The sequence below is a fragment of the Heterodontus francisci genome, chromosome 19 (genome assembly GCF_036365525.1).
Source record: "Heterodontus francisci isolate sHetFra1 chromosome 19, sHetFra1.hap1, whole genome shotgun sequence".
In the NCBI taxonomy this organism is placed as follows: Eukaryota; Metazoa; Chordata; class Chondrichthyes; order Heterodontiformes; family Heterodontidae; genus Heterodontus; species Heterodontus francisci.
The window spans coordinates 56,064,032-56,084,830 of NC_090389.1; the positions used below are offsets into that span (position 1 = coordinate 56,064,032).

The 20,799-nt window shown below is 45.0% G+C and overlaps 2 protein-coding genes across 4 annotated transcripts in view; one reads left to right on the forward strand and one right to left on the reverse strand.

The window, feature by feature from the left end:
• Positions 1-12,990, reverse strand: part of appl1 (adaptor protein, phosphotyrosine interaction, PH domain and leucine zipper containing 1) — an 84,184-nt gene extending 71,194 nt beyond the window's left edge. For all 3 annotated transcript variants that reach the window (XM_068051696.1, XM_068051695.1, XM_068051694.1), the window contains exon 1: positions 12,840-12,990. In XM_068051696.1, the coding sequence (XP_067907797.1) occupies positions 12,840-12,893 (54 nt within the window). In that variant the 5' untranslated portion in view covers positions 12,894-12,990. The remainder of the gene's footprint in view (positions 1-12,839) is intronic.
• An 84-nt stretch (positions 12,991-13,074) lies between these two features.
• The window catches only part of hesx1 (HESX homeobox 1), a 31,839-nt gene continuing 24,114 nt past the window's right edge, over positions 13,075-20,799 (forward strand). Inside the window, exon 1 of the mRNA XM_068051697.1 lies at positions 13,075-13,132. Coding sequence (XP_067907798.1) covers positions 13,111-13,132 — 22 coding nt within the window. The 5' untranslated portion in view covers positions 13,075-13,110. The remainder of the gene's footprint in view (positions 13,133-20,799) is intronic.

The window sequence follows — 20,799 nt, forward strand, 5'->3', positions numbered from 1 at the left end:
TATAGACACTGCAAATTCTGCTTGTGCAGGAAATTCTGTGTGCCTTACCCACATGCAATAACATGTACATACTATCTGTAAGCAATAGAGTGCTTCAACGTGAGACTTGTGAGTGACTCTAATTAATTTTCACTGTAGATGTGGGATGGCTCACAGCTCAAACATTCAAATGATCAGAAAAAACTGGTAATCAAGAAAGACAAAATATTCTATAAAGAATTGGAGCAGTGGAGCACTGCTTATCTTAATAAGTTGGCAAATACTGCAGCTGGGCAAAATTTAGATAACAGCTATTAATCTTCATCCAAAATCCATTTTAGCAATGAAAGAAAAGAACAAACTATTATTTACATGTTTTCATGGTGTCCCAAAGTACTTCACAACCAATGGAGCACTTCTGAAGGGTAGTCACTGATGTAGTGCAGGAACACAACAACAAATTGTGCACAGCAAGATCCTACAAACAGCAATTGCATAAATGACAGAGCAGTCTTGTGTGGGTTTTCTTTTTAGTGTTGTTGATGCTGTTGGATCTTTACTGTCCATTTTAGGGGTCGGACCTAATCTCAGTTCAATATCTCATTTGAAAGATAGAACCTCAAACAGTGCAGCACTCCCTCAGCAGTGCAGTGAAGTGTCAGCCTAGATCATGTGCTTAAATCCCTGGGGCTGAATTTTGTTTTCCCACTGCCAGGAGTGGCGGTGGGCGAAAAAATTGGTGGCTCATATGCATGGGCCGTGCGCCGCCATGATCATGTGCTTGGTAGCTCTTTTAAATATGTTTGGCGGGCTGCCACCTCCCTAGCCCTCCCCCAATCACATTGAGCGCCCCCCCCCCCACCAAAACCAGACCGCAAATAAATGTTCACCCTGTTTCTTCCACCCCGCCCCCGCAAAAAACACTTAGATTGCAGAGTTGCCCTCTCCCACCCGCCAACTGCACAAAGTGCAGAGGTCAACCCTTTCTCCACCCCCCCCCCCCCCCCAACATTACAAATGCAGAGTTGACCCCATTCCCCTTGCCCCCACTACACTAAAAATCCCAAGTTTCCCCCCCTTCCCCACCTCAATTGCGCCAGCTTTCCCTGGTTGGAAAAATGAAGGTGCCGAGTGCCGCCTGTCGCACGGAAGATCCCAAACTGCAGATAAGATCATGGGGAATCGTATTTAAATGCATTCATGACCTTTATTTAAATATTTAAAGTTGGGTCCCATCATCGAGAGGCCACCACGGAGTCTCGCCGCTGCCAGGAAGATCGGGCCCAGCAATCTGTTGGCCGGCCGCTGCCGCACCGATCTTCCTGCCCCCGCAAGCCATGGAGCCCGATGTCAGGAGCTGAACAAAATTCAGCCCTGGAGTTGGGTTTGAAACCACTCCCTTCTGAGGCTGCTACCACTGAGTCAACGTTGGCACTTAAACTGATGCACAGTATTTTGAAATCTGCATAAAGGACATGCTGTAAAACTGGTCAGTTTGGATTAACTTTCCCAGTATTGACAGATTGCCTTGCGAATATATGTGAACGTAAAGTTAAATCCATATGGTCAATTGCTGAAAAGTAAATAAATGCATAGAGTCTTTGGAAATCAATTAGTGTGCAGCTGCTGAATCAGAGGTGTTTCAAAAAGCTAAATTTTCAATGAAAATAGCAGACAAGGATAACAATCCCAAATATGTTTTAGCAGCCAAGATGTCCTGCTCCCTGACAAAACTTCATTCCATTGATGAAGAGCAAATTAACCCAAGCATTGGCACAATCATACCATTAAATCTTAGAGGAGCATTATGTTATTTCCCCCTTGTAAGCACTGGGAAATCAAATGTACAACAGATTCATAAAATATGTATGTGAATCTGAACACTGGAAAATTCAATAAAAGTGTGCATGTTAGGAAGTTGGCTTGCACCAATGCCTCAGTGGCTTATCCAACAACAACAATTTCTATTTATATAGTGCCTTTAACGTAATGAAACATCCCAAGGCACTTCACAGGAGCATTATAAAACAAAATATGACATCGAGCCACATAAGGAGATATTAGGTCTGATGCCATAAGCTTAGTCAAGAGATAGGTTTTAAAGGATTGTCTTAAAGGAGGAAAGCGAGGTAGAGGTGGAATTACCGAGCCACACAGACCAGACCGATCCCATGCTGATCTCTGATCTGGACTGAGCGAGCTAATCTCAATCATAAGGGCATTATGATTGATTGCAACTGCCCTCGGTTAGGGAGGAAATAAATGGTTGTTTCCTGCTCCCAACAACTGTCCAGCAGCCTTTGTGCACACATGGAATAAGAACAGAAACACTGGAAACACTTGGACCAGTCAGCACCAGTAGAGAACACAAACAAGTTAATATTTCATGTATGGACTCTCTGTCAGAAGTACTGCACACATGGATGTTAGGTAAGGACAGGACAACCTTTGGTTGTGATGTTCTCCCTCCTCTGCTACCTTTGGAAAAAGTGCCTGTTGATATCCTATGCTTGGACTCTCACATAAATGAAGGTACTTGCACAAGATATCCTAATATAGACTGGAGGAAAATCACAGTAAAGGGCATGCGCACAAAACTCCCTTAATCAGTATATTTCAAGTGCAATGAGGAAGAAAGCAGTGCTGGATCTAATTCTGGGGAATGAAGTAGGGTAAGTGGGAGAACATCTGGGTAATAGTGATTATAATATTATTAAGTTTAAAGTATTTATGGAAAGGGCCAAAGTGAAAAATCAAAGGTGAAAGTACCCAACTAGAAAACAGCCAAGTTCAGTGATTTGAGAAGGGATACAGTACAGGCGGACTGGGAAAAACTGATTTGCCAGGGAAGCAGTAAATGAGTAATGGCAGGCCTTTTAGATAGAGATACTTTGGGTACAAACTAAACATTTCCATAAGAAAGAAAGATGGGACATCCAAAGATTAGAACTCCCTGAATGAAAAAGGAAATAGAGGTTAAAATAAAGCAGAAAAAGTCTGCTTACAACAAATGTCAGGTACAGAATAGAGAGTGGGGAGAAATTGCAAAGGATATAAGAAGGGAAAAGTGATGCGAAGCGAAAAGATTAGCAGGTAATATAAAAGGGAATCCAAAAATCCTTTACAAACATATAAAAGGTCAAAGGAATGCTAGGGCTGATTAGGGAAATAAAGGGAATAATCATGAGGAAGCAGTGGGCATGACTGAGGGACTGAATAAGTACTTTGCTTCTTTCTTTAGAAGAGGATGAAATTAATGTTGCAGTAGAGATGTGGGGAGTAGAGATATTGGAAAGGATAAAAACAGGTAGAAAGGAGATACTAAGTATGTTGGCATCACTCAAAGTTACAAATCACACAGTCCAGATGGGATGCATCTTAAGTTGCTGAGGGAAACTAGGTTGAAGATAGAAGAAGCTCTGACCACAATCTTTCTTTGGATATGGGAGTGGTGCCAGAGGACTGGAGGATTGCAAATATTACACCCCTGTTAAAAAGCAAAGCCGTGAGAGGAATAAGCCTGGTAATTACAGTCTAACATCAGTGGTGGGAAAACTACTAAGCAGCAGTGTCAAGAACAAAATTAAGCCTCACTTGGAGAAGCATGAATTAATAAAGGACAACCAGCACAAATGTGTTAAAAAAAATTGTGAGTGATAAACAGAGTTCTTTGATGTAACAGGAAGGATTGATGAACGTAGTACAATAGATGTGTATATGGACTTTTCAAAGGCAGAGTAAAGTAACACATAACAGACATATTAAGAAAATAAAAGCACATGGGATTAAAGGGACAGTGGCAACTTGGGTATGTAATTGTCTAAGGGATAGAAGGTAGAGAGTAGTGGTGAACAGATGTTTTTCTGGTTAGAGGTGTACAGTGGGGTCCCCCAGGGATTGGGTAGTCGGACCATTATTTTTCTTACATAAATGACCTGGACTTGGGTATAGGGAGCACAATTTTGAAGTCTGTATGTGATACAAAATTTGGCAATGAAGTGGATGGTAGCAGACATCAGGGGGAAGTAAACAGACTGGTGAAATGGGCAGATACTTAGCAGTTGCAACTTAATGTGGATAACTGTGAAGTGATACACTTGGGGGTGCAAGAGCAAAGTGACCTGAAGTGTATATTCACAAATCCTTGAAGGTGGTAGGGCAAGTTGAGAAAAAAGTTAAGAGAGCATAATAGATACTTGGCTCTGTAAATAGGGACATTGAATACAAAAACAAGGTAAACCTTCACAAAGATCAGGGGGAACTGGTGGATGTGGTATATTTAGATTTTCAGAGAGCTTTTGATAAGTTCCCACACAAGAGAATAGTAAATAAAATTAGAGCACATGGGATTGAGGGAATATACTGGCATAGATTGAGAAATGGTTGACGGACAGAAAACAGAGAGTAGGAACAAATGGGTCATTTTCAGATCGGCAGGCTGCAACTAGTGGGGTACTGCAAGGATCAGTGCTTGGGCCCCAGCTATTCACAATCTATATCAATGATTTGGATGTGAGGATTAAATGTAATATTTTCAAGTTTGCAGATGACACAAAACTAGGAGGAAGTGTGAGTTGTAGGAGGATGCAAAGATGCGTCAAAGAGATTTGGAGAAGCGAGTGGGCAAAAATTTGGCAGATGGAATACAAAGTGGATAAATGTGAGGTTATCCACTTTGGTAGGAAAAGCAGAAATACAGAGCATTTCTTAATGATGAGAGGCTGGGAAGTGTTGACCTTCAAAGGGACTTGGGTGTCCTTGTTCATGAGCAACTGAAAGCTAACATGTAGGTACAGCAAGCAACTAAGAAGGCAAATGTAGGTCTTTATTACAAGAGGATTTGAGTATGGGAGTAAATGATTTCTCACTATAACTATATAGAGCCTTGGTGAGACCGCACCTGGAGTATTGTATGCAGCTTTGGTTTCCTTACCTAAGAAAAGATATACTTGCCTTAGAGGGAGTGCAACAAAGGTTCACCAAACTAATTCCTGGGATGGTGGAGGGATTGTCCAATGAGGAAATATTAAATAGACTGGGCCTTTATTCTCTGGAGTTTAGAAGAATGAGAGGTGATCGCATTCAAACATACAAAATTCTTACAGGCCTCGAAAGGATAGATGCAGGAAGGATGTTTGTGCTGGCTGGGGAGTCTAGAACCAGGGGAAACAGTTTCAGAATAAGAGGCAGGCAACTTAGGCCAGAGATGAGGAGGAATTTCTTCACTCAGAGGCTGGTGAATCGTTGGAATTCTCTGCCCCAGAGGGCTGTGGGGGCTCAGTCATTGAGTATGTCCAAGACTGAGATCGTTAGATTTCTACATATTAAAAACATCAAGGGATATGGGGATCGTGCAGGAAAATAATGTTGAAGTACATGATGATTAGCTAGGTTCGCAATGAGTGGCGGAGTGGGCTCGAAGGGCTGAGTGGCCTACTCCTGCTCCTAGTTCTTATGTTATGTTCTTATGCAAATCACTGGTTAGGCCTCACCTGGAGTACTGTGTGCAATACTGAGCACCACACATTAGGAAGGATGTCAAGGCCTTGGAGAGGGTACAGAGGAGGATTACCGGGATGAGGACTCCAGTTGTATGGAGAGATTGGAGAATCACAGAATTGTTACAGTGCAGAAGGAGGCCATTCAGCCCATCATGTCTGCACTGGCTCTCTGAAAGAGCAATTCCCTCAGTTCCATTCCCCTGCCTTCTCCCCGTAATCCTGTACATTCTTCCTTTTCATATAACTGTAATTCCCTTTTGAATGCTTCAATTGAGTCTGCCTCCACCACGTTCTCAGATAGCGCATTCCAGACATTAACCACTCGCTGCATGAAAATGTTTTTCCTCATGTCACTTTTGCTTCTCTTCCCAAATACTTTAAATGTGTGCCCTTTCATTCTCGATCCTTTCATGAGTGGGAACAGTTTCTTTCTATCTACTCTGTCCAGACCCCTTATGATTTTGAATACATCTATCAAATCATCTTTCAGCCCTCCCTTCTCCAAGGAAAACAATCCTAACTTCTCCAATCTATCTTCACGACTGAAATTCTTCATCCCTGGAACCATTCTTTTGAACCTTTTCTGTACTCTCTCCAACGCCCTCACGTCTTTCCTAATGTGCGGTGCCCAGAACTGGACGCAATACTCCAGCTGAGGCCAAACTAATGTCTTATACAAGTTCAACATAATGTCCTTGCTCTTGTACTCTATGCCCTTACTAATAAAGCCCAGGATACTGTACGCTTTATTAACCACTCTCTCAACCTATCCTGTCTCCTTCAATGACTTAGGCACATATACACCTAGATCGCTCTGCTCCTGTACCCATTTTAGAATTGTACCCTTTATTTTATATTGTCTCTCCATGTTCTTCCTACCAAAATGAATCACTTCACATTTCTCTACATTGAACTTCATCTGCCACCTGTCTGCCTGCCCATTTCACTGACCTGTTTATGTCCTTTTGAAGTTCTACACGATCCTCCTCACAGTTCACAATGTTTCCAAGTTTTGTATCATCTGCAAACTTTGAAATTGTTCCCTAGACACCAAGGTCTAGGTCATTAATAAATATCAGGAAAAGCAAGGGTCCCAACACTGATCTCTGGGGAACGTCACTACAAACCTTCATCCAGCCCGAAAAACATCCATTAACCACTACTGTTTGTTTCCTGTCACTCGGCCAATTTCGTATCAGTGTTGCTATCGTCCCTCTTATTCCATGAGCACAAGTTTGCTCACAGGTCTGTTGTGTGGCACTGTATCAAGCGCCTTTTGAAAGTCCATGTATACCACACCAACAGCATTTCTCTCATCAACCCTTTCTGTTACCTCCTCAAAAAACTCCAGCAAGTTGTTAAACATGATTTTCCCTTAAGAAATCCATGCTGGCTTTCCTTAATTAACTCACATTTGTCCATGTGACTATTGATTTTGTCCCAAATTATTTTTTCAGAAGTTTTCCCACCACCGAAGTTAAACTGACTGGCCTGCAGTTGCTGGACTTATTTTTACACCCTTTTTTTGAACAAGGGCATAACATTTGCAATTCTAATTGTCCTCTGGCACCACTCCCGAGTCTAAGGAAGATTGAAAAATTATGGCCAGTGCCTCTGCGATTTCTACTCTCACTTACCTCAGTATCCCTGGATGCATCTCATATGGCCCTGGTGCTTTATCCACTTTAAGTACAGAGAGCCTATCTAATATTTCCTCTTTATCAATTGTAAACCCCTCTAGTGTCTGACTTACCTCCTCTTTCAACCTTTGTCTGGGTTGCATCTTCTTTCCTCGGTAAAGACAGATGCAAAGTATTCATTTAATACCACAGCTATGCCCTCTACCTCCACGTGTAAATCCCTTTTCTGGCCCCACTCCTCCTTTTACCACCCTTGTACTGTTTATATGCCTATAGAAAATTTTGGGATTTCCTTTAATGCTAGCTGCCAGTCTCTTTTCATGCTTCTCTTATTTGCCTTTTCACTTCCCCTCTGGACCTTCTATATTCAGCCTGGTTCTCAACAGTATTTTCTACCTGACATCTGTCATAAGCATACTTTTTCTTCTTTATCTTAAGCTCTACCTCTTTTGTCATCCAGGGAGCTCTGGATTTCTTTGCCCTACTTTTCCCCTTTGAGGGAACATACCTTGACTGTGCCCGAACTATCTCTTCTTTGAAGGTAGCCCATTGTTCATCTACCGGTTTTCCTGCCAGCTTTTGACTCCAATTTTTCCCCCCAGCTCCATTCTTACCCCATTGAAGTTGGCCTACCCCTAGTTAATTATTCTTACTCTGGATTGCTTTTTGTCCTTTTCCATAGTCAGCCCAAACCTTATGATACAATGATCACTATCCCCTAAATGCTCTCCTACTGATACTTGATCCACTGGGCCCACCTCATGCCCAAGAACCAGGCCTAACAGTGCCTCCTTTCTCACTGGACGAGCAGCATACTGTTGTGGAAAATTTTCCTGAACACACTCTAGGAATTCATGCTCCTCACTGCCCTTTACACTACTATTATCCCGGTCTATGATTGGATAATTAAAGTCCCCCATTACAACTCCCCTATAATTTTTGCACCTCTCTGTAATTTCCTTGCAAATTTCATCCTCCACGTTCTTCCCACTTGCTGCTGGCCTGCAGACAACACCAAGCAATGTAACCTCACTTTTTTTGTTCCTTAGCTCTAGCCAAATTGATTCTGTCCTCAACCCCTCAGCGACATCCTTTTTCTCCAGCACTGCAATGCACTCCTTAATCAATACCGCCACCCCTCCCCATTTTTTCCCTTTCCTATCTTTCCTGAACACCTTGTATCAAGGAATATTTAACACCCAGTCCCGTCCTTCTTTGAGCCAGCTCTCTGTTATAGCCACAACGGTGGCGTAGTGGTATTATCACTGGACCAGAGACCCAGGGTATTTCTCTGGGGACATGGGTTCGAATCCCACCACAGCAGAAGGTGGAATTTCAAATCAATTAATGGCCATGAAAGCATTGTCGATTGTTGTAAAAACCCATCTGCTTCACTAATGTCCTTTAGGGAAGGAAATCTGCTGTCCTTACCTGGTCTGGCCTACATGTGACTCTAGACCCACAGCAATGTGGTTAACTCTTACATGCCCTTTGAAATGGCCTAGCAAGCCACTCAGTTGTACCTAACCGCTACGAAGTCAATAAAAAAGGAATGAAACCGGGCGGACCACCGGCATCGACCTAGGCACCGGAAACGACAACGGCAAACCCAGCCCTGTCGACCCTGCAAAGTCCTCCTTACTAACATCTGGGGGCTTGTGCCAAAGTTGGGAGAGCTGTCCCATAGACTAGTCAAGCAACAGCCTGACATAGTCATACTCATGGAATCATACCTTACAATGTCCCAGACACTGCCTTCACCATCCCCGGGTATGTCCTGTCCCACCGGCAGGACAGACCCATCAGAGGTGGTGGCACAATGGTATAAAGTAGGGAGGGAGTTGCCCAGGGAGTCCTCAACATTGACTCCGGACCCCATGAAGTCTCATGGCATCAGGTCAAACATGGGCAAGGTAACCTCCTACTGATTACCACCTACCGCCCTCCCTCAGCTGATGACTCAGTACTCCACCATGTTGAACAGCACTTGGAGGAAGCACTGAGGGTGGCAAGGGCACAAAATGTACTCTGGGTGGGGGACTTCAATGTCCATCACCAAGAGTGGCTCGGTAGCAAAACTACTGACTGGGCTGGCTGAGTCCTAAAGGACATAGCTGCTAGACTGGGTCTGCGGCAGGTGGTGGGGGAACCAACAAGAGGGGAAAACATACTTGACCTCGTCCTCACCAATCTGCCTGCTGCAGATGCTTCTGTCCATGACTGTATTGGTAGGAGTGACCACCACACAGTCCTTGTGGAGACGAAGTCCCGCCTTCACATTGAGGATACCGTTCGTCGTGTTGTGTGGCACTACCACCGTGCTAAATGGGATAGATTTCAAACAGATCTAGCAATGCAAAACTGGGCATCCATGAGGCGCTGTGGGCCATCAGCAGCAACAGAATTGTACTCATCCACAATCTGTAACCTCATGGCCCGGCATATCCCCCACTCTATCATTACCATCAAGCCAGGAGACCAACCCTGGTTCAACGAAGAGTGCAGGAGGGCATGCCAGGAGCAGCACCAGGCATACCTCAAAATGAGGTGTCAACCTGGTGAAGCTACAACACAGGACTATCTGTGTGCCAAACTGTGTAAGCAGCATGCGATAGACAGAGCTAAGCGATCCCATAACCAACGGATCAGATCGAAGCTCTGCAGTCCTGCCACATCCAGCCATGAATGGTGGTGGACAATTAAACAACTAACTGGAGGAGGAGGCTCCACAAATATCCCCATCTTCAATGATGGGGGAGCCCAGCACATCAGTGCGAAAGATAAGTGCAACAATCTTCAGCCAGAAGTGCCGAGTTGATGATCCATCCCTGCCTCCTCCTGAAGTCCCCAGCATCACAGATGCCAGACTTCAGCCAATTCGATTCACTCCGCGTGATATCAAGAAACGACTGAAGGCACTGGATACTGAAAAAGCTATGGGCCCTGACAATATTCCGGCAATAGTACTGAAGACCTGTGCTCCAGAACTTGCCGCGCCCCTAGCCAAGCTGTTCCAGTACAGCTACAACACTGACATCTCCCTGCAATGTGGAAAATTGCCCAGGTCTGTCCTGTACACAAAAAGCAGCACAAGTCCAACCCGGCCAATTACCGCTCCATCAGTCTACTCTCAATCATCAGTAAAGTGATGGAAGGTGTCATCAACAGTGCCTTCAAGCGGCACTTGCTTAGCAATAACCTGCCCAGCGATGCTCAGTTTGGGTTCCGCCAGGGCCACTCAGCTCCTGACCTCATTACAGCCTTGGTTCAAACATGGACAAAAGAGCTGAACTCAAGAGGTGAGGTGAGAGTGACTGCCCTTGACATCAAGGGAGCATTTGACCGAGTATGGCATCAAGAAGCCCTAGCAAAACTGAGGTCAATGGGAATCAGGGGGGAAACCCTCCGCTGGCTGGAGTCATACCTAGTGCAAAGGAAGGTGGTTGTGGTTGTTGGAGGTCAATCATCTGAGCTCCAGGACATCACTGCAGGAGTACCTCAGGGGAGTGTCCTAGGCCCAACCATCTTCAGCTGCTTCATCAAATGACCTTCCTTCAATCATAAGGTCAGAAGTGGGGATGTTTGCTGATGATTGCACAATGTTCAGCACCATTCGTGACTCCTCAGATACTGAAGCAGGCCGTGTAGAAATAAAGCAAGACCTGGACAATATCCAGGCTTGGGCTGATAAGTGGCAAGTAACATTCGCACCACACAAGTGCCAGGCAATGACCATCTCCAACAAGAGAGAATCTAACCATCTCCCCTTGACATTCAACAGCATTACCATCGCTGAATCCCCCACTGTCAACATCCTCGGGGCTACCATTGACCAGAAACTGAACTGGAGTAGACATATAAATACCGTGGCTACAAGAGCAGGTCAGAGGCTAGGAATCCTGAGGCGAGTAACTCACCCCCTGACTCCCCAAAGCCTGTCCACCATCTACAAGGCACAAGTCAGGAGTGTGACGGAATACACTCCACTTGCCTGGATGGGTGCAGCTCCAACAACACTCAAGAAGCTCGACATCATCCAGGACAAAGCAGCCCGCTTGATTGGCACCCCCATCTACAAGCATTCACTCCCTCCACCACCGATGCACAGTGGCAGCAGTGTGTACCATCTACAAGATGCACTGCAGCAATGCACCAAGGCTCCTTAGATAGCACCTTCCAAACCTGCGACCTCTACCAACTAGAAGGACAAGGGCAGCAAATACATGGGAACATCACCACCCTCCAAGTCACACACCATCCTGACTTGGAACTATATCGCGGTTCCTTCACTGTCGCTGGGTCAAAATCCTGGAACTCCCTTCCTAACAGCACTGTGGGTATACCTACCCCAAATGGACTGCAGCGATTCAAGGCAGCAGCTCACCACCACCTTCTCAAGGGCAATTAGGGATGGGCAATAAATTGTGGCCTAGCCAGCGATGCCCCCATCCCATGAATGAATAAAAAAAAGTGGGTCAGTTACCAGGTCATAGATTTAAAATAATTGGAAGAGCTAGCGGGGAAAGAATAAGAAATTATTTCACACAAAGGGTTGTTATAATCTGAAACACACTACTTGAAAGGGTGGTGGAATCAGATTCCATACAACCTTTTAAAACTCAATTAGACGTGTATTTGAACAGAACTAATGTGCAGGGTTATGGGGAGAAAGCTGGGACGTGGAACTAAATTTGACAGCTTTTTCAAAGAGCCAATACAAGCATGACAGGCCGAATGGCCCACTTCTGTGCTGTAAGATTCTATGATGCTATACCCAACATGTGAACAGCAGCAAGAAGTCCATATCTTGAGAGAAAACTGAGGATTTTTAAAAATATAGTAATAAGTACTATTTTAAGATTATTCAAAATACTACACAGCAAACACACTATTCAACCATGTATGCATGTGAACTGCCTGACTGTAAACTGAAGCCATCCTTAGAAAAAAATTCTACTGTTGCTTACTACAGAAAGACTTGCATTTATATAGTGTCGTTCGGACGTCCTGAAGTGCTTTACAGCCAATGAAGTGCGCTGTTATCATGTACGAAACGTTTCAGACAACGTGCAAACAGCATGATCCCACAAACAGCAATGAAATTTATGACCTGATAATCTACTTTTGGTGGTGATGATGATGGTTGAGGGCTAGGTGACCGGGAAGAGCCCTTCAGCTCTCGTGCCATGGGATCTTTCAGGTCCACCTGAGAGCTGACATGACTTCGGTTTAATGTGTCATTTGAAAGACTGGAGTGGCAGCTAATATTCCTGGAGCGGAGTTTGAACCTTCTGACTCAGGGAGGAGAGTGCTACCACTAAGCCATGGTTATCACAGTAAACCTTAGCTCACAGATACCCTCTTACAGCACATTAAGCACCTAAAAGGCTGGGCTATTATCCACAGGTAGTTTAGGTAGAAGTTGCTTTAGAGTTATTGAGTAAGGTATAAATTCTAATAAACCAATCCTAGATCTCAGTGATGTTTGTCTCCACTAATCCCTGTAGATTTCACCCCAGGTATTACTGTCATAAGGCAAGCTGCCTTTACTCAGTTCTGTTACCCAGTTATACATTGCTCACTAATTAACATGAAGAATTATTGTAAAGGTGAATCGGCCGGTGCCCGGACTGCTCCCAGGCTGACAGTCCCGTAAAGTGGCTGCTAAGATCGACATGGACAAGTGCCAGCAGTCCGCCTCGGCCTCACTGGCTCGTACCTGCGGACTGTCTTCCAGAGTCTCCTCGATCGGCAGTTTCTCGATCCCCGGCATCGCTGCGGCCTCAGAAAAAATCACCACCCTTGGCTGCAACTTGAAAGCGACGAAGCATCGAGACTCGGAACGTCACTACGTCACCCGCTTGGGGCAGCGGAAATCCCGCCACCATTGGCTAAGTTTGCTGCGCCCGCCGATTGGCTGCTTTCTCTGTCACTCAGTTAACTTCCGGTGTAGGTGTCAACGGAGCTGAGGGGTGTGGTGTTGTGTTTTTATGTGGACACTGGTCTGTGTACGTAAGTGTGATAACCCTCTGCACAAGTTCTATTTTCCATCCCCATGCGTTCTCTCATTTACCCATCTCTGGAAAGTTTAGGTGCCAAGAGATAGAGCTCAAATCTAGGGCAGCAGGAAGTGTGTGCTGTTATGTTGCTGGAATTTATCCAGTGAGAAAAGGTGAAGATTACCAGCGCGGATAAACTGCTACTGATTTGCAAAGCTGATTGGTGCCAAGATGGAAGAACTCCTACTAATGTGTCTGCCTCTCCAACCCTGTCTGCAATACAAGATTTTTTTAATTCATGGAATCATAGAAAGTTTAATGCACAGGAAGAGGCCACTTAGCCCATCGTGTCTGTGCCGGCTGAAAAACGATCCACTTACTCTAATCCTACTTTTCAGCATTTGGTCTGTAATCCTGCAGATTACAGCACTTGAGGTGCATATCCAGACTCCTTTTGAATGAGTTGCAGGCCGCTGCCTCAACTACCCTTTCAGGCAGTGAGTTCCATCCTCACCACCCTCTGCATTATAAAGCTTTTCCTTATCTACCCTCTGATTTTTCTATCAATCACTTTAACTGTATACCCCCTTGTCACTGACCTCTCTGCGAAGGTGAACAGACCCTTCACCTCCACTTTGTCCAGGCCCCTCACAATTTCGTACATTTCAATCAGATCTCCCCTCAGCCTTCTCTGTTCCATGGAGAACAACCCCATTCGTCCAACCTTCCCTCATAGCTGCATTTTTCCAGTCCTGGCAACATGCTCGTAAATCTCCTCTGTACCCTCTCCAGTGTAGTTACATCCCTTCTGTAGTGAGGTGACCAGAACTGAACACAGTTGTGGCCTAACCAATGAGTTATACCGTTCCAGCATAACCTCCCTGTTCTTGCATTTTTTTTTCTTTGGCCTCCTTATCTCGAGAGACAATGGGTAAGCACCTGGAGGTGGTCAGTGGTGTGTGGAGCAGCGCCTGGAATGGCTATAAAGGCCAATTCTAGAGTGACAGGCTGTTCCACGGGTGCTACAGAAAATTTTTTTTGTCGGGGCTGTTACACAGTTGGCTCTCCCCTTGCGCCTCTGTCTTTTTTCCTGCCAACTGCTAAGTCTCTTCGACTCGCCACATTTTAGCCCCGCCTTTATGGCTGCCCGCCAGCTCTGGCGAACGCTGGCAACTGACTCCCACAACTTGTGATCAATGTCACAGGACTTCATGTCGCGTTTGCAGACGTCTTTAAAGCGGAGACATGGACGGCCGGTGGGTCTGATACCAGTGGCGAGCTCGCTGTACAATGTGTCTTTGGGGATCCCGCCATCTTCCATGCGGCTCACATGGCCAAGCCATCTCAAGCGCCGCTGACTCCGTAGTGTGTATAAGCTGGGGATGTTGGCCGCCTCCAGGACTTCTGTGTTGGAGATACGGGCCTGCCACCTGATGCCAAGTATTTTCCGGAGGCAGCGAAGATGGAATGAATTGAGACGTCGCTCTTGGCTGACATACGTTGTCCAGGCCTCGCTGCCATAGAGCAAGGTACTGAGGACACAGGCCTGATACACTCGGGCTTTTGTGTTCAGTGTCAGTGCGCCATTTTCCCACATTCTCTTGGCCAGTCTGGACATAGCAGTGGAAGCCTTTCCCATGCGCTTGTTGATTTCTGCATCTAGAGACAGGTTACTGGTGATAGTTGAGCCTAGGTAGGTGAACTCTTGAACCACTTCCAGAGCGTGGTCGCCAATATTGATGGATGGAGCATTTCTGACGTCCTGCCCCATGATGTTCGTTTTCTTGAGGCTGATGGTTAGGCCAAATTTATTGCAGGCAGCTGCAAACCTGTCGATGAGACTCTGCAGGCACTCTTCAGTGTGAGATGTTAAAGCAGCATCGTCAGCAAAGAGCAGTTCCCTGATGAGGACTTTCCGTACTTTGGACTTCGCTCTTAGACGGGCAAGGTTGAACAACCTGCTCCCTGATCTTGTGTGGAGGAAAATTCCTTCTTCAGAGGACTTGAATGCATGTGAAAGCAGCAGGGAGAAGAAAATCCCAAAAAAGTGTGGGTGCGAGAACACAGCTCTGTTTCACGCCACTCAGGATAGGAAAGGGGTCTGATGAGGAGCCACCATGTTGAATTGTGCCTTTCATATTGTCATGGAATGAGGTGATGATACTTAGTAGCTTTGGTGGGCATCCAATCTTTTCGAGTAGTCTGAAGAGACCACGTCTGCTGACGAGGTCAAAGGCTTTGGTGAGATCAATGAAAGCAATGTAGAGGGGCATCTGTTGTTCGCGGCATTTCTCCTGTATCTGACGAAGGGAGAACAGCATGTCAACAGTCGATCTCTCTGCACGAAAGCCACACTGTGCCTCAGGGTAGACGCGTTCGGCCAGCTTCTGGAGCCTGTTTAGTGCGACTCTAGCAAAGACTTTCCCCACTATGCTGAGCAGGGAGATTCCACGGTAGTTGTTGCAGTCACCGCGGTCACCTTTGTTTTTATAGAGGGTGATGATATTGGCATCGCGCATGTCCTGAGGTACTGCTCCCTCGTCCCAGCACAGGCATAGCAGTTCATGTAGTGCTGAGAGTATAGCAGGCTTGGCACCCTTGATTATTGTATTCTATACCTGAGCTAATAAAGGAAAGGATTCCATATGCCTTTTTAACCCCCTTATCAACCTGTCCTGCTACCTTCAGGGATCTGTGGACATTCACTCCAAGGTCCCTCACTTCTTATACACTTCTCAGTATTTTCCCATTAATTGTGTATTCCTTTGCCTTGTTTGACCTCCCCAAATGCATCACCTCACACTTCTCCAAATTGAATTCCATTTACCACTGTTTTGCCCATCTGACCAGACCATCAATATCTTCCTGCAGCCTACAGCTATCCTCCTTGCTATCTACCACATGGCCAATCTTTGTGTCATTTGCAAACTTCTTGATCATGCCCCCTACATTTACATCCAAATCATTAATATACGCCACAAAAATCAGGGGACCCAGTACTGAGCCCTGCAGAATGCCACTGGCAACAGCCCTCCAGTCACTAAAACAGCTGTCAACAATTACCTTTTGTTTCCTGCCACTGAGCCAATTTTGTATCCACCTTGCTGCATTTTCCTGGATCCCATGGGATTTGATTTTTTTAACCAGTCTGCCATGTGGGACCTTGTCAAAAGCCTTGCTAAAATCCATGTAGATCACATCAACTGTACTACCCTTGTCTATCTTCCTTGTTACTTCAAAAAAAAACGATCAAATTGGTCAAACAAGATCTTCCCTCAACAAATCCATGCTGACTATCCTTGATTAACCTGTGCCTTTCTAACTCATGGGTTGTGACCATTGCTGGCAAGACCAGCATTTATTGCCCATCCCTAATCGCCCTCGAGAAGGTGGTGAGCCACCTTCTTGAACCATTACAGTCTGTGTGGTGTTCGATAAGGAGTTCCAGGATTTTGACCCAGTGACAGTGAAGGAATGGCGATGTAGTTCCAAGTTAGGATAGTGTGTGACTTGGAGGGGAACTTGCTGTTGGTGTAGTCCCATGTGCTTGCTGCCCTTGTCTTTCTAGGCATTAGAGGCAATGGGTTTGCGATAATTGGTCTCCAACAACCACAACCATCATCCTTTGTGCTAGGTATGACTCCAGCCAGTGGAGAATTTTCCCCTTAATTCCCATTGACTTCAATTTATTAAGGCTCTTTGGTGCCACACTTGGTCAAATGCTGCCTTGATGTCAAGGGCAGTCACTCACTTCACCTCTGGAATTCATCTCTTTTGTCCATGTTTTGGACCAAGGCTGTAAGGAGGTCTGGAGTTGAGTGGCCCTGAGAGAACCCATTTTGAGCAGAAGTGAGCAGGTTGTTGGTCAGTAACGTCAACGCAAACTCGAGGAACAGTATCTCATTTACCGACTAGACACACTACAGTCTGCCGGACTGAACATTGAGTTCAATAATTTCAGAGCATGACAGGCCCCCCATTTTACTTTTATTTTTAGTTATTTTCTTTTTCCTTTTTAAAATTTTTTTTTGTGTTTATTTTATTTCATCTTCAGTTTGCTTACCCGCTGTTTTTTATTTCATGTTTGTATTTGCGGCTGTTCAATTTTCAGTCCATTAACACCCTATCTGTACTAATGCTTTGTCTTTCAACACACCATTAACATATTGTTTGCCTTTGCTCCATGACCTCCTGGTCAGCTATTCTGTGACCTTGTCCTATTTACACCTCCTTTGTTATCTTTTGCCCCACCCCCGCTTTACTTGCTTATAAGCGTTTACATTTCTAATATTTGCTAGTTCTGAAGAAGGGTCACTGACCCGAAACGTTAACTCTGCTTCTGTCTCCACAGATGCTGCCAGACGTGCTGAGTATTTCCAGCATTTCTTGTTTTTATTTCAGATTTCCAGCATCCGCAGTATTTTGCTTTTATTATATTGGTCAGTAAGTGCTGCTTAATAGTACTGTTAATGACAACTTCTGTCACTTGCTGATGATTGAGAGTAGACTAATGGGATAGTAATTGGCTGGATTAGATTTGTCCTGCTTTTTGTGGACAGGACATAACTGGGCAATTTTTCAATTTGTTGGATAAATGCCAGTGTTGTAGCTGTACTGGAACAGCTAGTTCGGGAGTGCAAATCTGCACTAGAGCAGGGATGTTGTCTGTCCCATAGCCTTTGCTGTGTCCAGTGCACTCAGCCATTTCTTGATATTACATGGAGTGAATCAAATTGGTTGAAGGCTAGCAATTTCATGGTGAGGACCTCAGGAGAAGGCCGAGATGAATTATTCACTTGTCACTTCTGGCTGAGGATGGTTGCAAAAGCTTCAGCCTTGTCTTTTGCAGGTGGTGGACTCTGCCATCATTGAGGATGGGGATGTTCATTGAGCCACTGCCTCCCTTTAGATGTTTAATTATACACCACCATTCATTACTGAATGTGGCAGGACTGCAGAACTTTGATCTGATCTGTTGGTTCTGGGATTGCTTGATTGTGAGCGGCACAGTGGCGCAGTGGTTAGCACTGCAGCCTCACAGCTCCAGGGACTCGGGTTCGATTCTGGGTACTGCCTGTGTGGAGTTTGCAAGTTCTCCCTGTGTCTGCGTGGGTTTTCTCCGGGTGCTCCGGTTTCCTCCCACAAGCCAAAAGACTTGCAGGTTGATAGGTAAATTGGTCATTATAAATTGTCACTAGTATAGGTAGGTGGGAGGGAAATATAGGGACAGGTGGGGATGTTTGGTAGGAATATGGGATTAGTGTAGGATTAGTATAAATGGGTGGTTGATGGTCGGCACAGACTCGGTGGGCCGAAGGACCTGTTTCAGTGCTGTATCTCTAATCTAATCTAATCTACCTAGAGCATGCTGCTTCCATTGTTTGGCAGCTGAGTGATCCTGTGTTGTAGTTACAGCATGTTAACCCCTCATTTTCAGGTGCTCCTAGCATGCTCTTCTAGACACCTCATTGAACGAGGCTTGATGGTATGGTAGAACGAAGGGTATTTTGGGCCCCGAGCCATGAAGTTAGATTGTGGTGAAATACAAATCTGCTGCTGCTGATTGCCTATAGGGCCTCATGGATGCACAGTTTTAAACTGCTAGATCTGTTAGAGTTCTTGAGTCATTGATTCATTACAGCACAGAAGGAGGCCATTCAGAATATTGGATCCATGTCACCTCTTTGTGGAGCAATCCAATCAGTCCCATCCCCTGTTTTATCTCATTGCCATTCTCTAATCCTCTGGCACCTTCCCCATATCCAGGGAAGAGTGGAAGATTATTGCAAGCTATCTCCACCCCCACTTCCTTTAGCAACCTGGGATGCAAGCCATCCGGACAAGGCAACTTATCCACTCTAAGCGTAGTCAGCCGTTCCACTACATCCGGCCCATCAATTTTCACCCCATCCATTACCTCTACATCTCTGCTTTTACCGATATTTTATCAGTTAACATCAATACAAAGTACTCATTAAGTATTCCAGCTTTGCCCTGCACCTCCAAGCATATATCACCTTTGTCCTGAATCAGCCCCACCCCGCCTCTTACTACCAGCTTCGTATTTAAATGCCGTTAGGAGATTTTTGGGTTCCGTTTTATGTTAACTGCCATTCTATTTTCATATTCTGTTTGCCAGTCTTATTTTCCTCTTCAGTTCCCCTCTCAATGTATTGTATTTGGCCTGGTTCTCACTTAAACAATTCACCTGACATGCATCATACACCCTCTTTCTTTTTGTTTCATCATATTGTCTATCTCCCTCGTCATCCAAGGAGCCCTAGCTTTTGTTCTCCTCCATTTCGGCCATGCTGGAATGTATCTAGCCTGTACCTGAAACAGCTCCTCCTTAAAAATCACCCATTGTTCCAATACCATTTTTCCTTCAGTCTTTGGTTCCATTTTACCCTGTCTAGATTCCCCCTAATCCCATTGAAATTAGCCTTCCGCCAAATTAGAAGTACTACTTTAGATTGCTCCTTGCTCTTCTCTGTTACTAATCTAAACCTTATGATACAATGATCACTTTTACCCAATTGTTCCCCCACAGACTTTTTTTTTATTTCCAAAATATACTTTATTTGTAAAAAACTGCAAAAAATATATTACAGAACAGTTCAAAACAGCACCAAGTCAACAATGCAAAGAGTGCAAAGGAGATCAGTTTCCTTCAATACAGGAGTGAGTTGCCTCACAACCCTTCCATTTCATTTTACCCACAATGTACTTTTTGCAGTTGGCCCATCCCATTCCCCAGGACCAGATCCAGTAATGCCTTCTTCCTAGCTGGACCGAGAACATACCGGTAAAGGAACACAATTAAGAAATAATTCCCCCTCTTTCCATTTAATCTAACATTATTCAAATCGATTTTTGGGTAATTAAATTCCTGTTCTGAATGTATCCCATTTAGCACAGTGGTAGTGCCACAGAAAATGATGGAGTGTGAAAATGGGCATCTCCACAAGGACTATACGGTGGTCACTCCTACCAATATAGTCATGGACAGATGCATGTACAACAGGTAGATTTGTGAGGACAAGGTCAAGTAGATTTTTCCCTTAGGTTGGTTCTCTCACCACTTGCCACAGGCCCAGTCTGGCAGATATGTCCTTCAGGACTCGGTCGGCAGTGGGGCTAACGACCCACTCGATGATGGACATTGAAGTCCCCCAGCCAGAATACATTCTGTGCCCTTGCTGCTCTCAGTGCTTGTTCCATGTTGTCTTCAACATTGGCTTAGCTGTAGGAGACAGAGAGTGATAACAGACGGCTGTTTTAGTGACTGGAAGCCAGTGTCCAGTGACGTACCACAGGGATCTGTGCTGGGTCCCCTATTGTTTGTCATTTATATAAACGACATAGATGACTATGTGGGGAGTAGGATCAGTAAGTTCGCGGATGACACAAAGATTGGCTGAGTGGTTAACAGTGAGGTGGAGTGTCTTGGGTTACAGGAGATATAGACGGGATGGTCAAATGGAGGCAGAAAAGTGGCAGATGGAAATTAATGCTGAAAAGTGTGAGGTGATACACTTTGGAAGGAGTAATGTGACACGGAAGTATTCAATGAATGGCCTGACACTGGGAAGTTCCGAGGAACAAAGGTCATCCAAAAGACTTGCAGGTGATAGGTAAATTGGCCGTTGTAAATTGCCCCTAGTGTAGGGAGGTGATTGG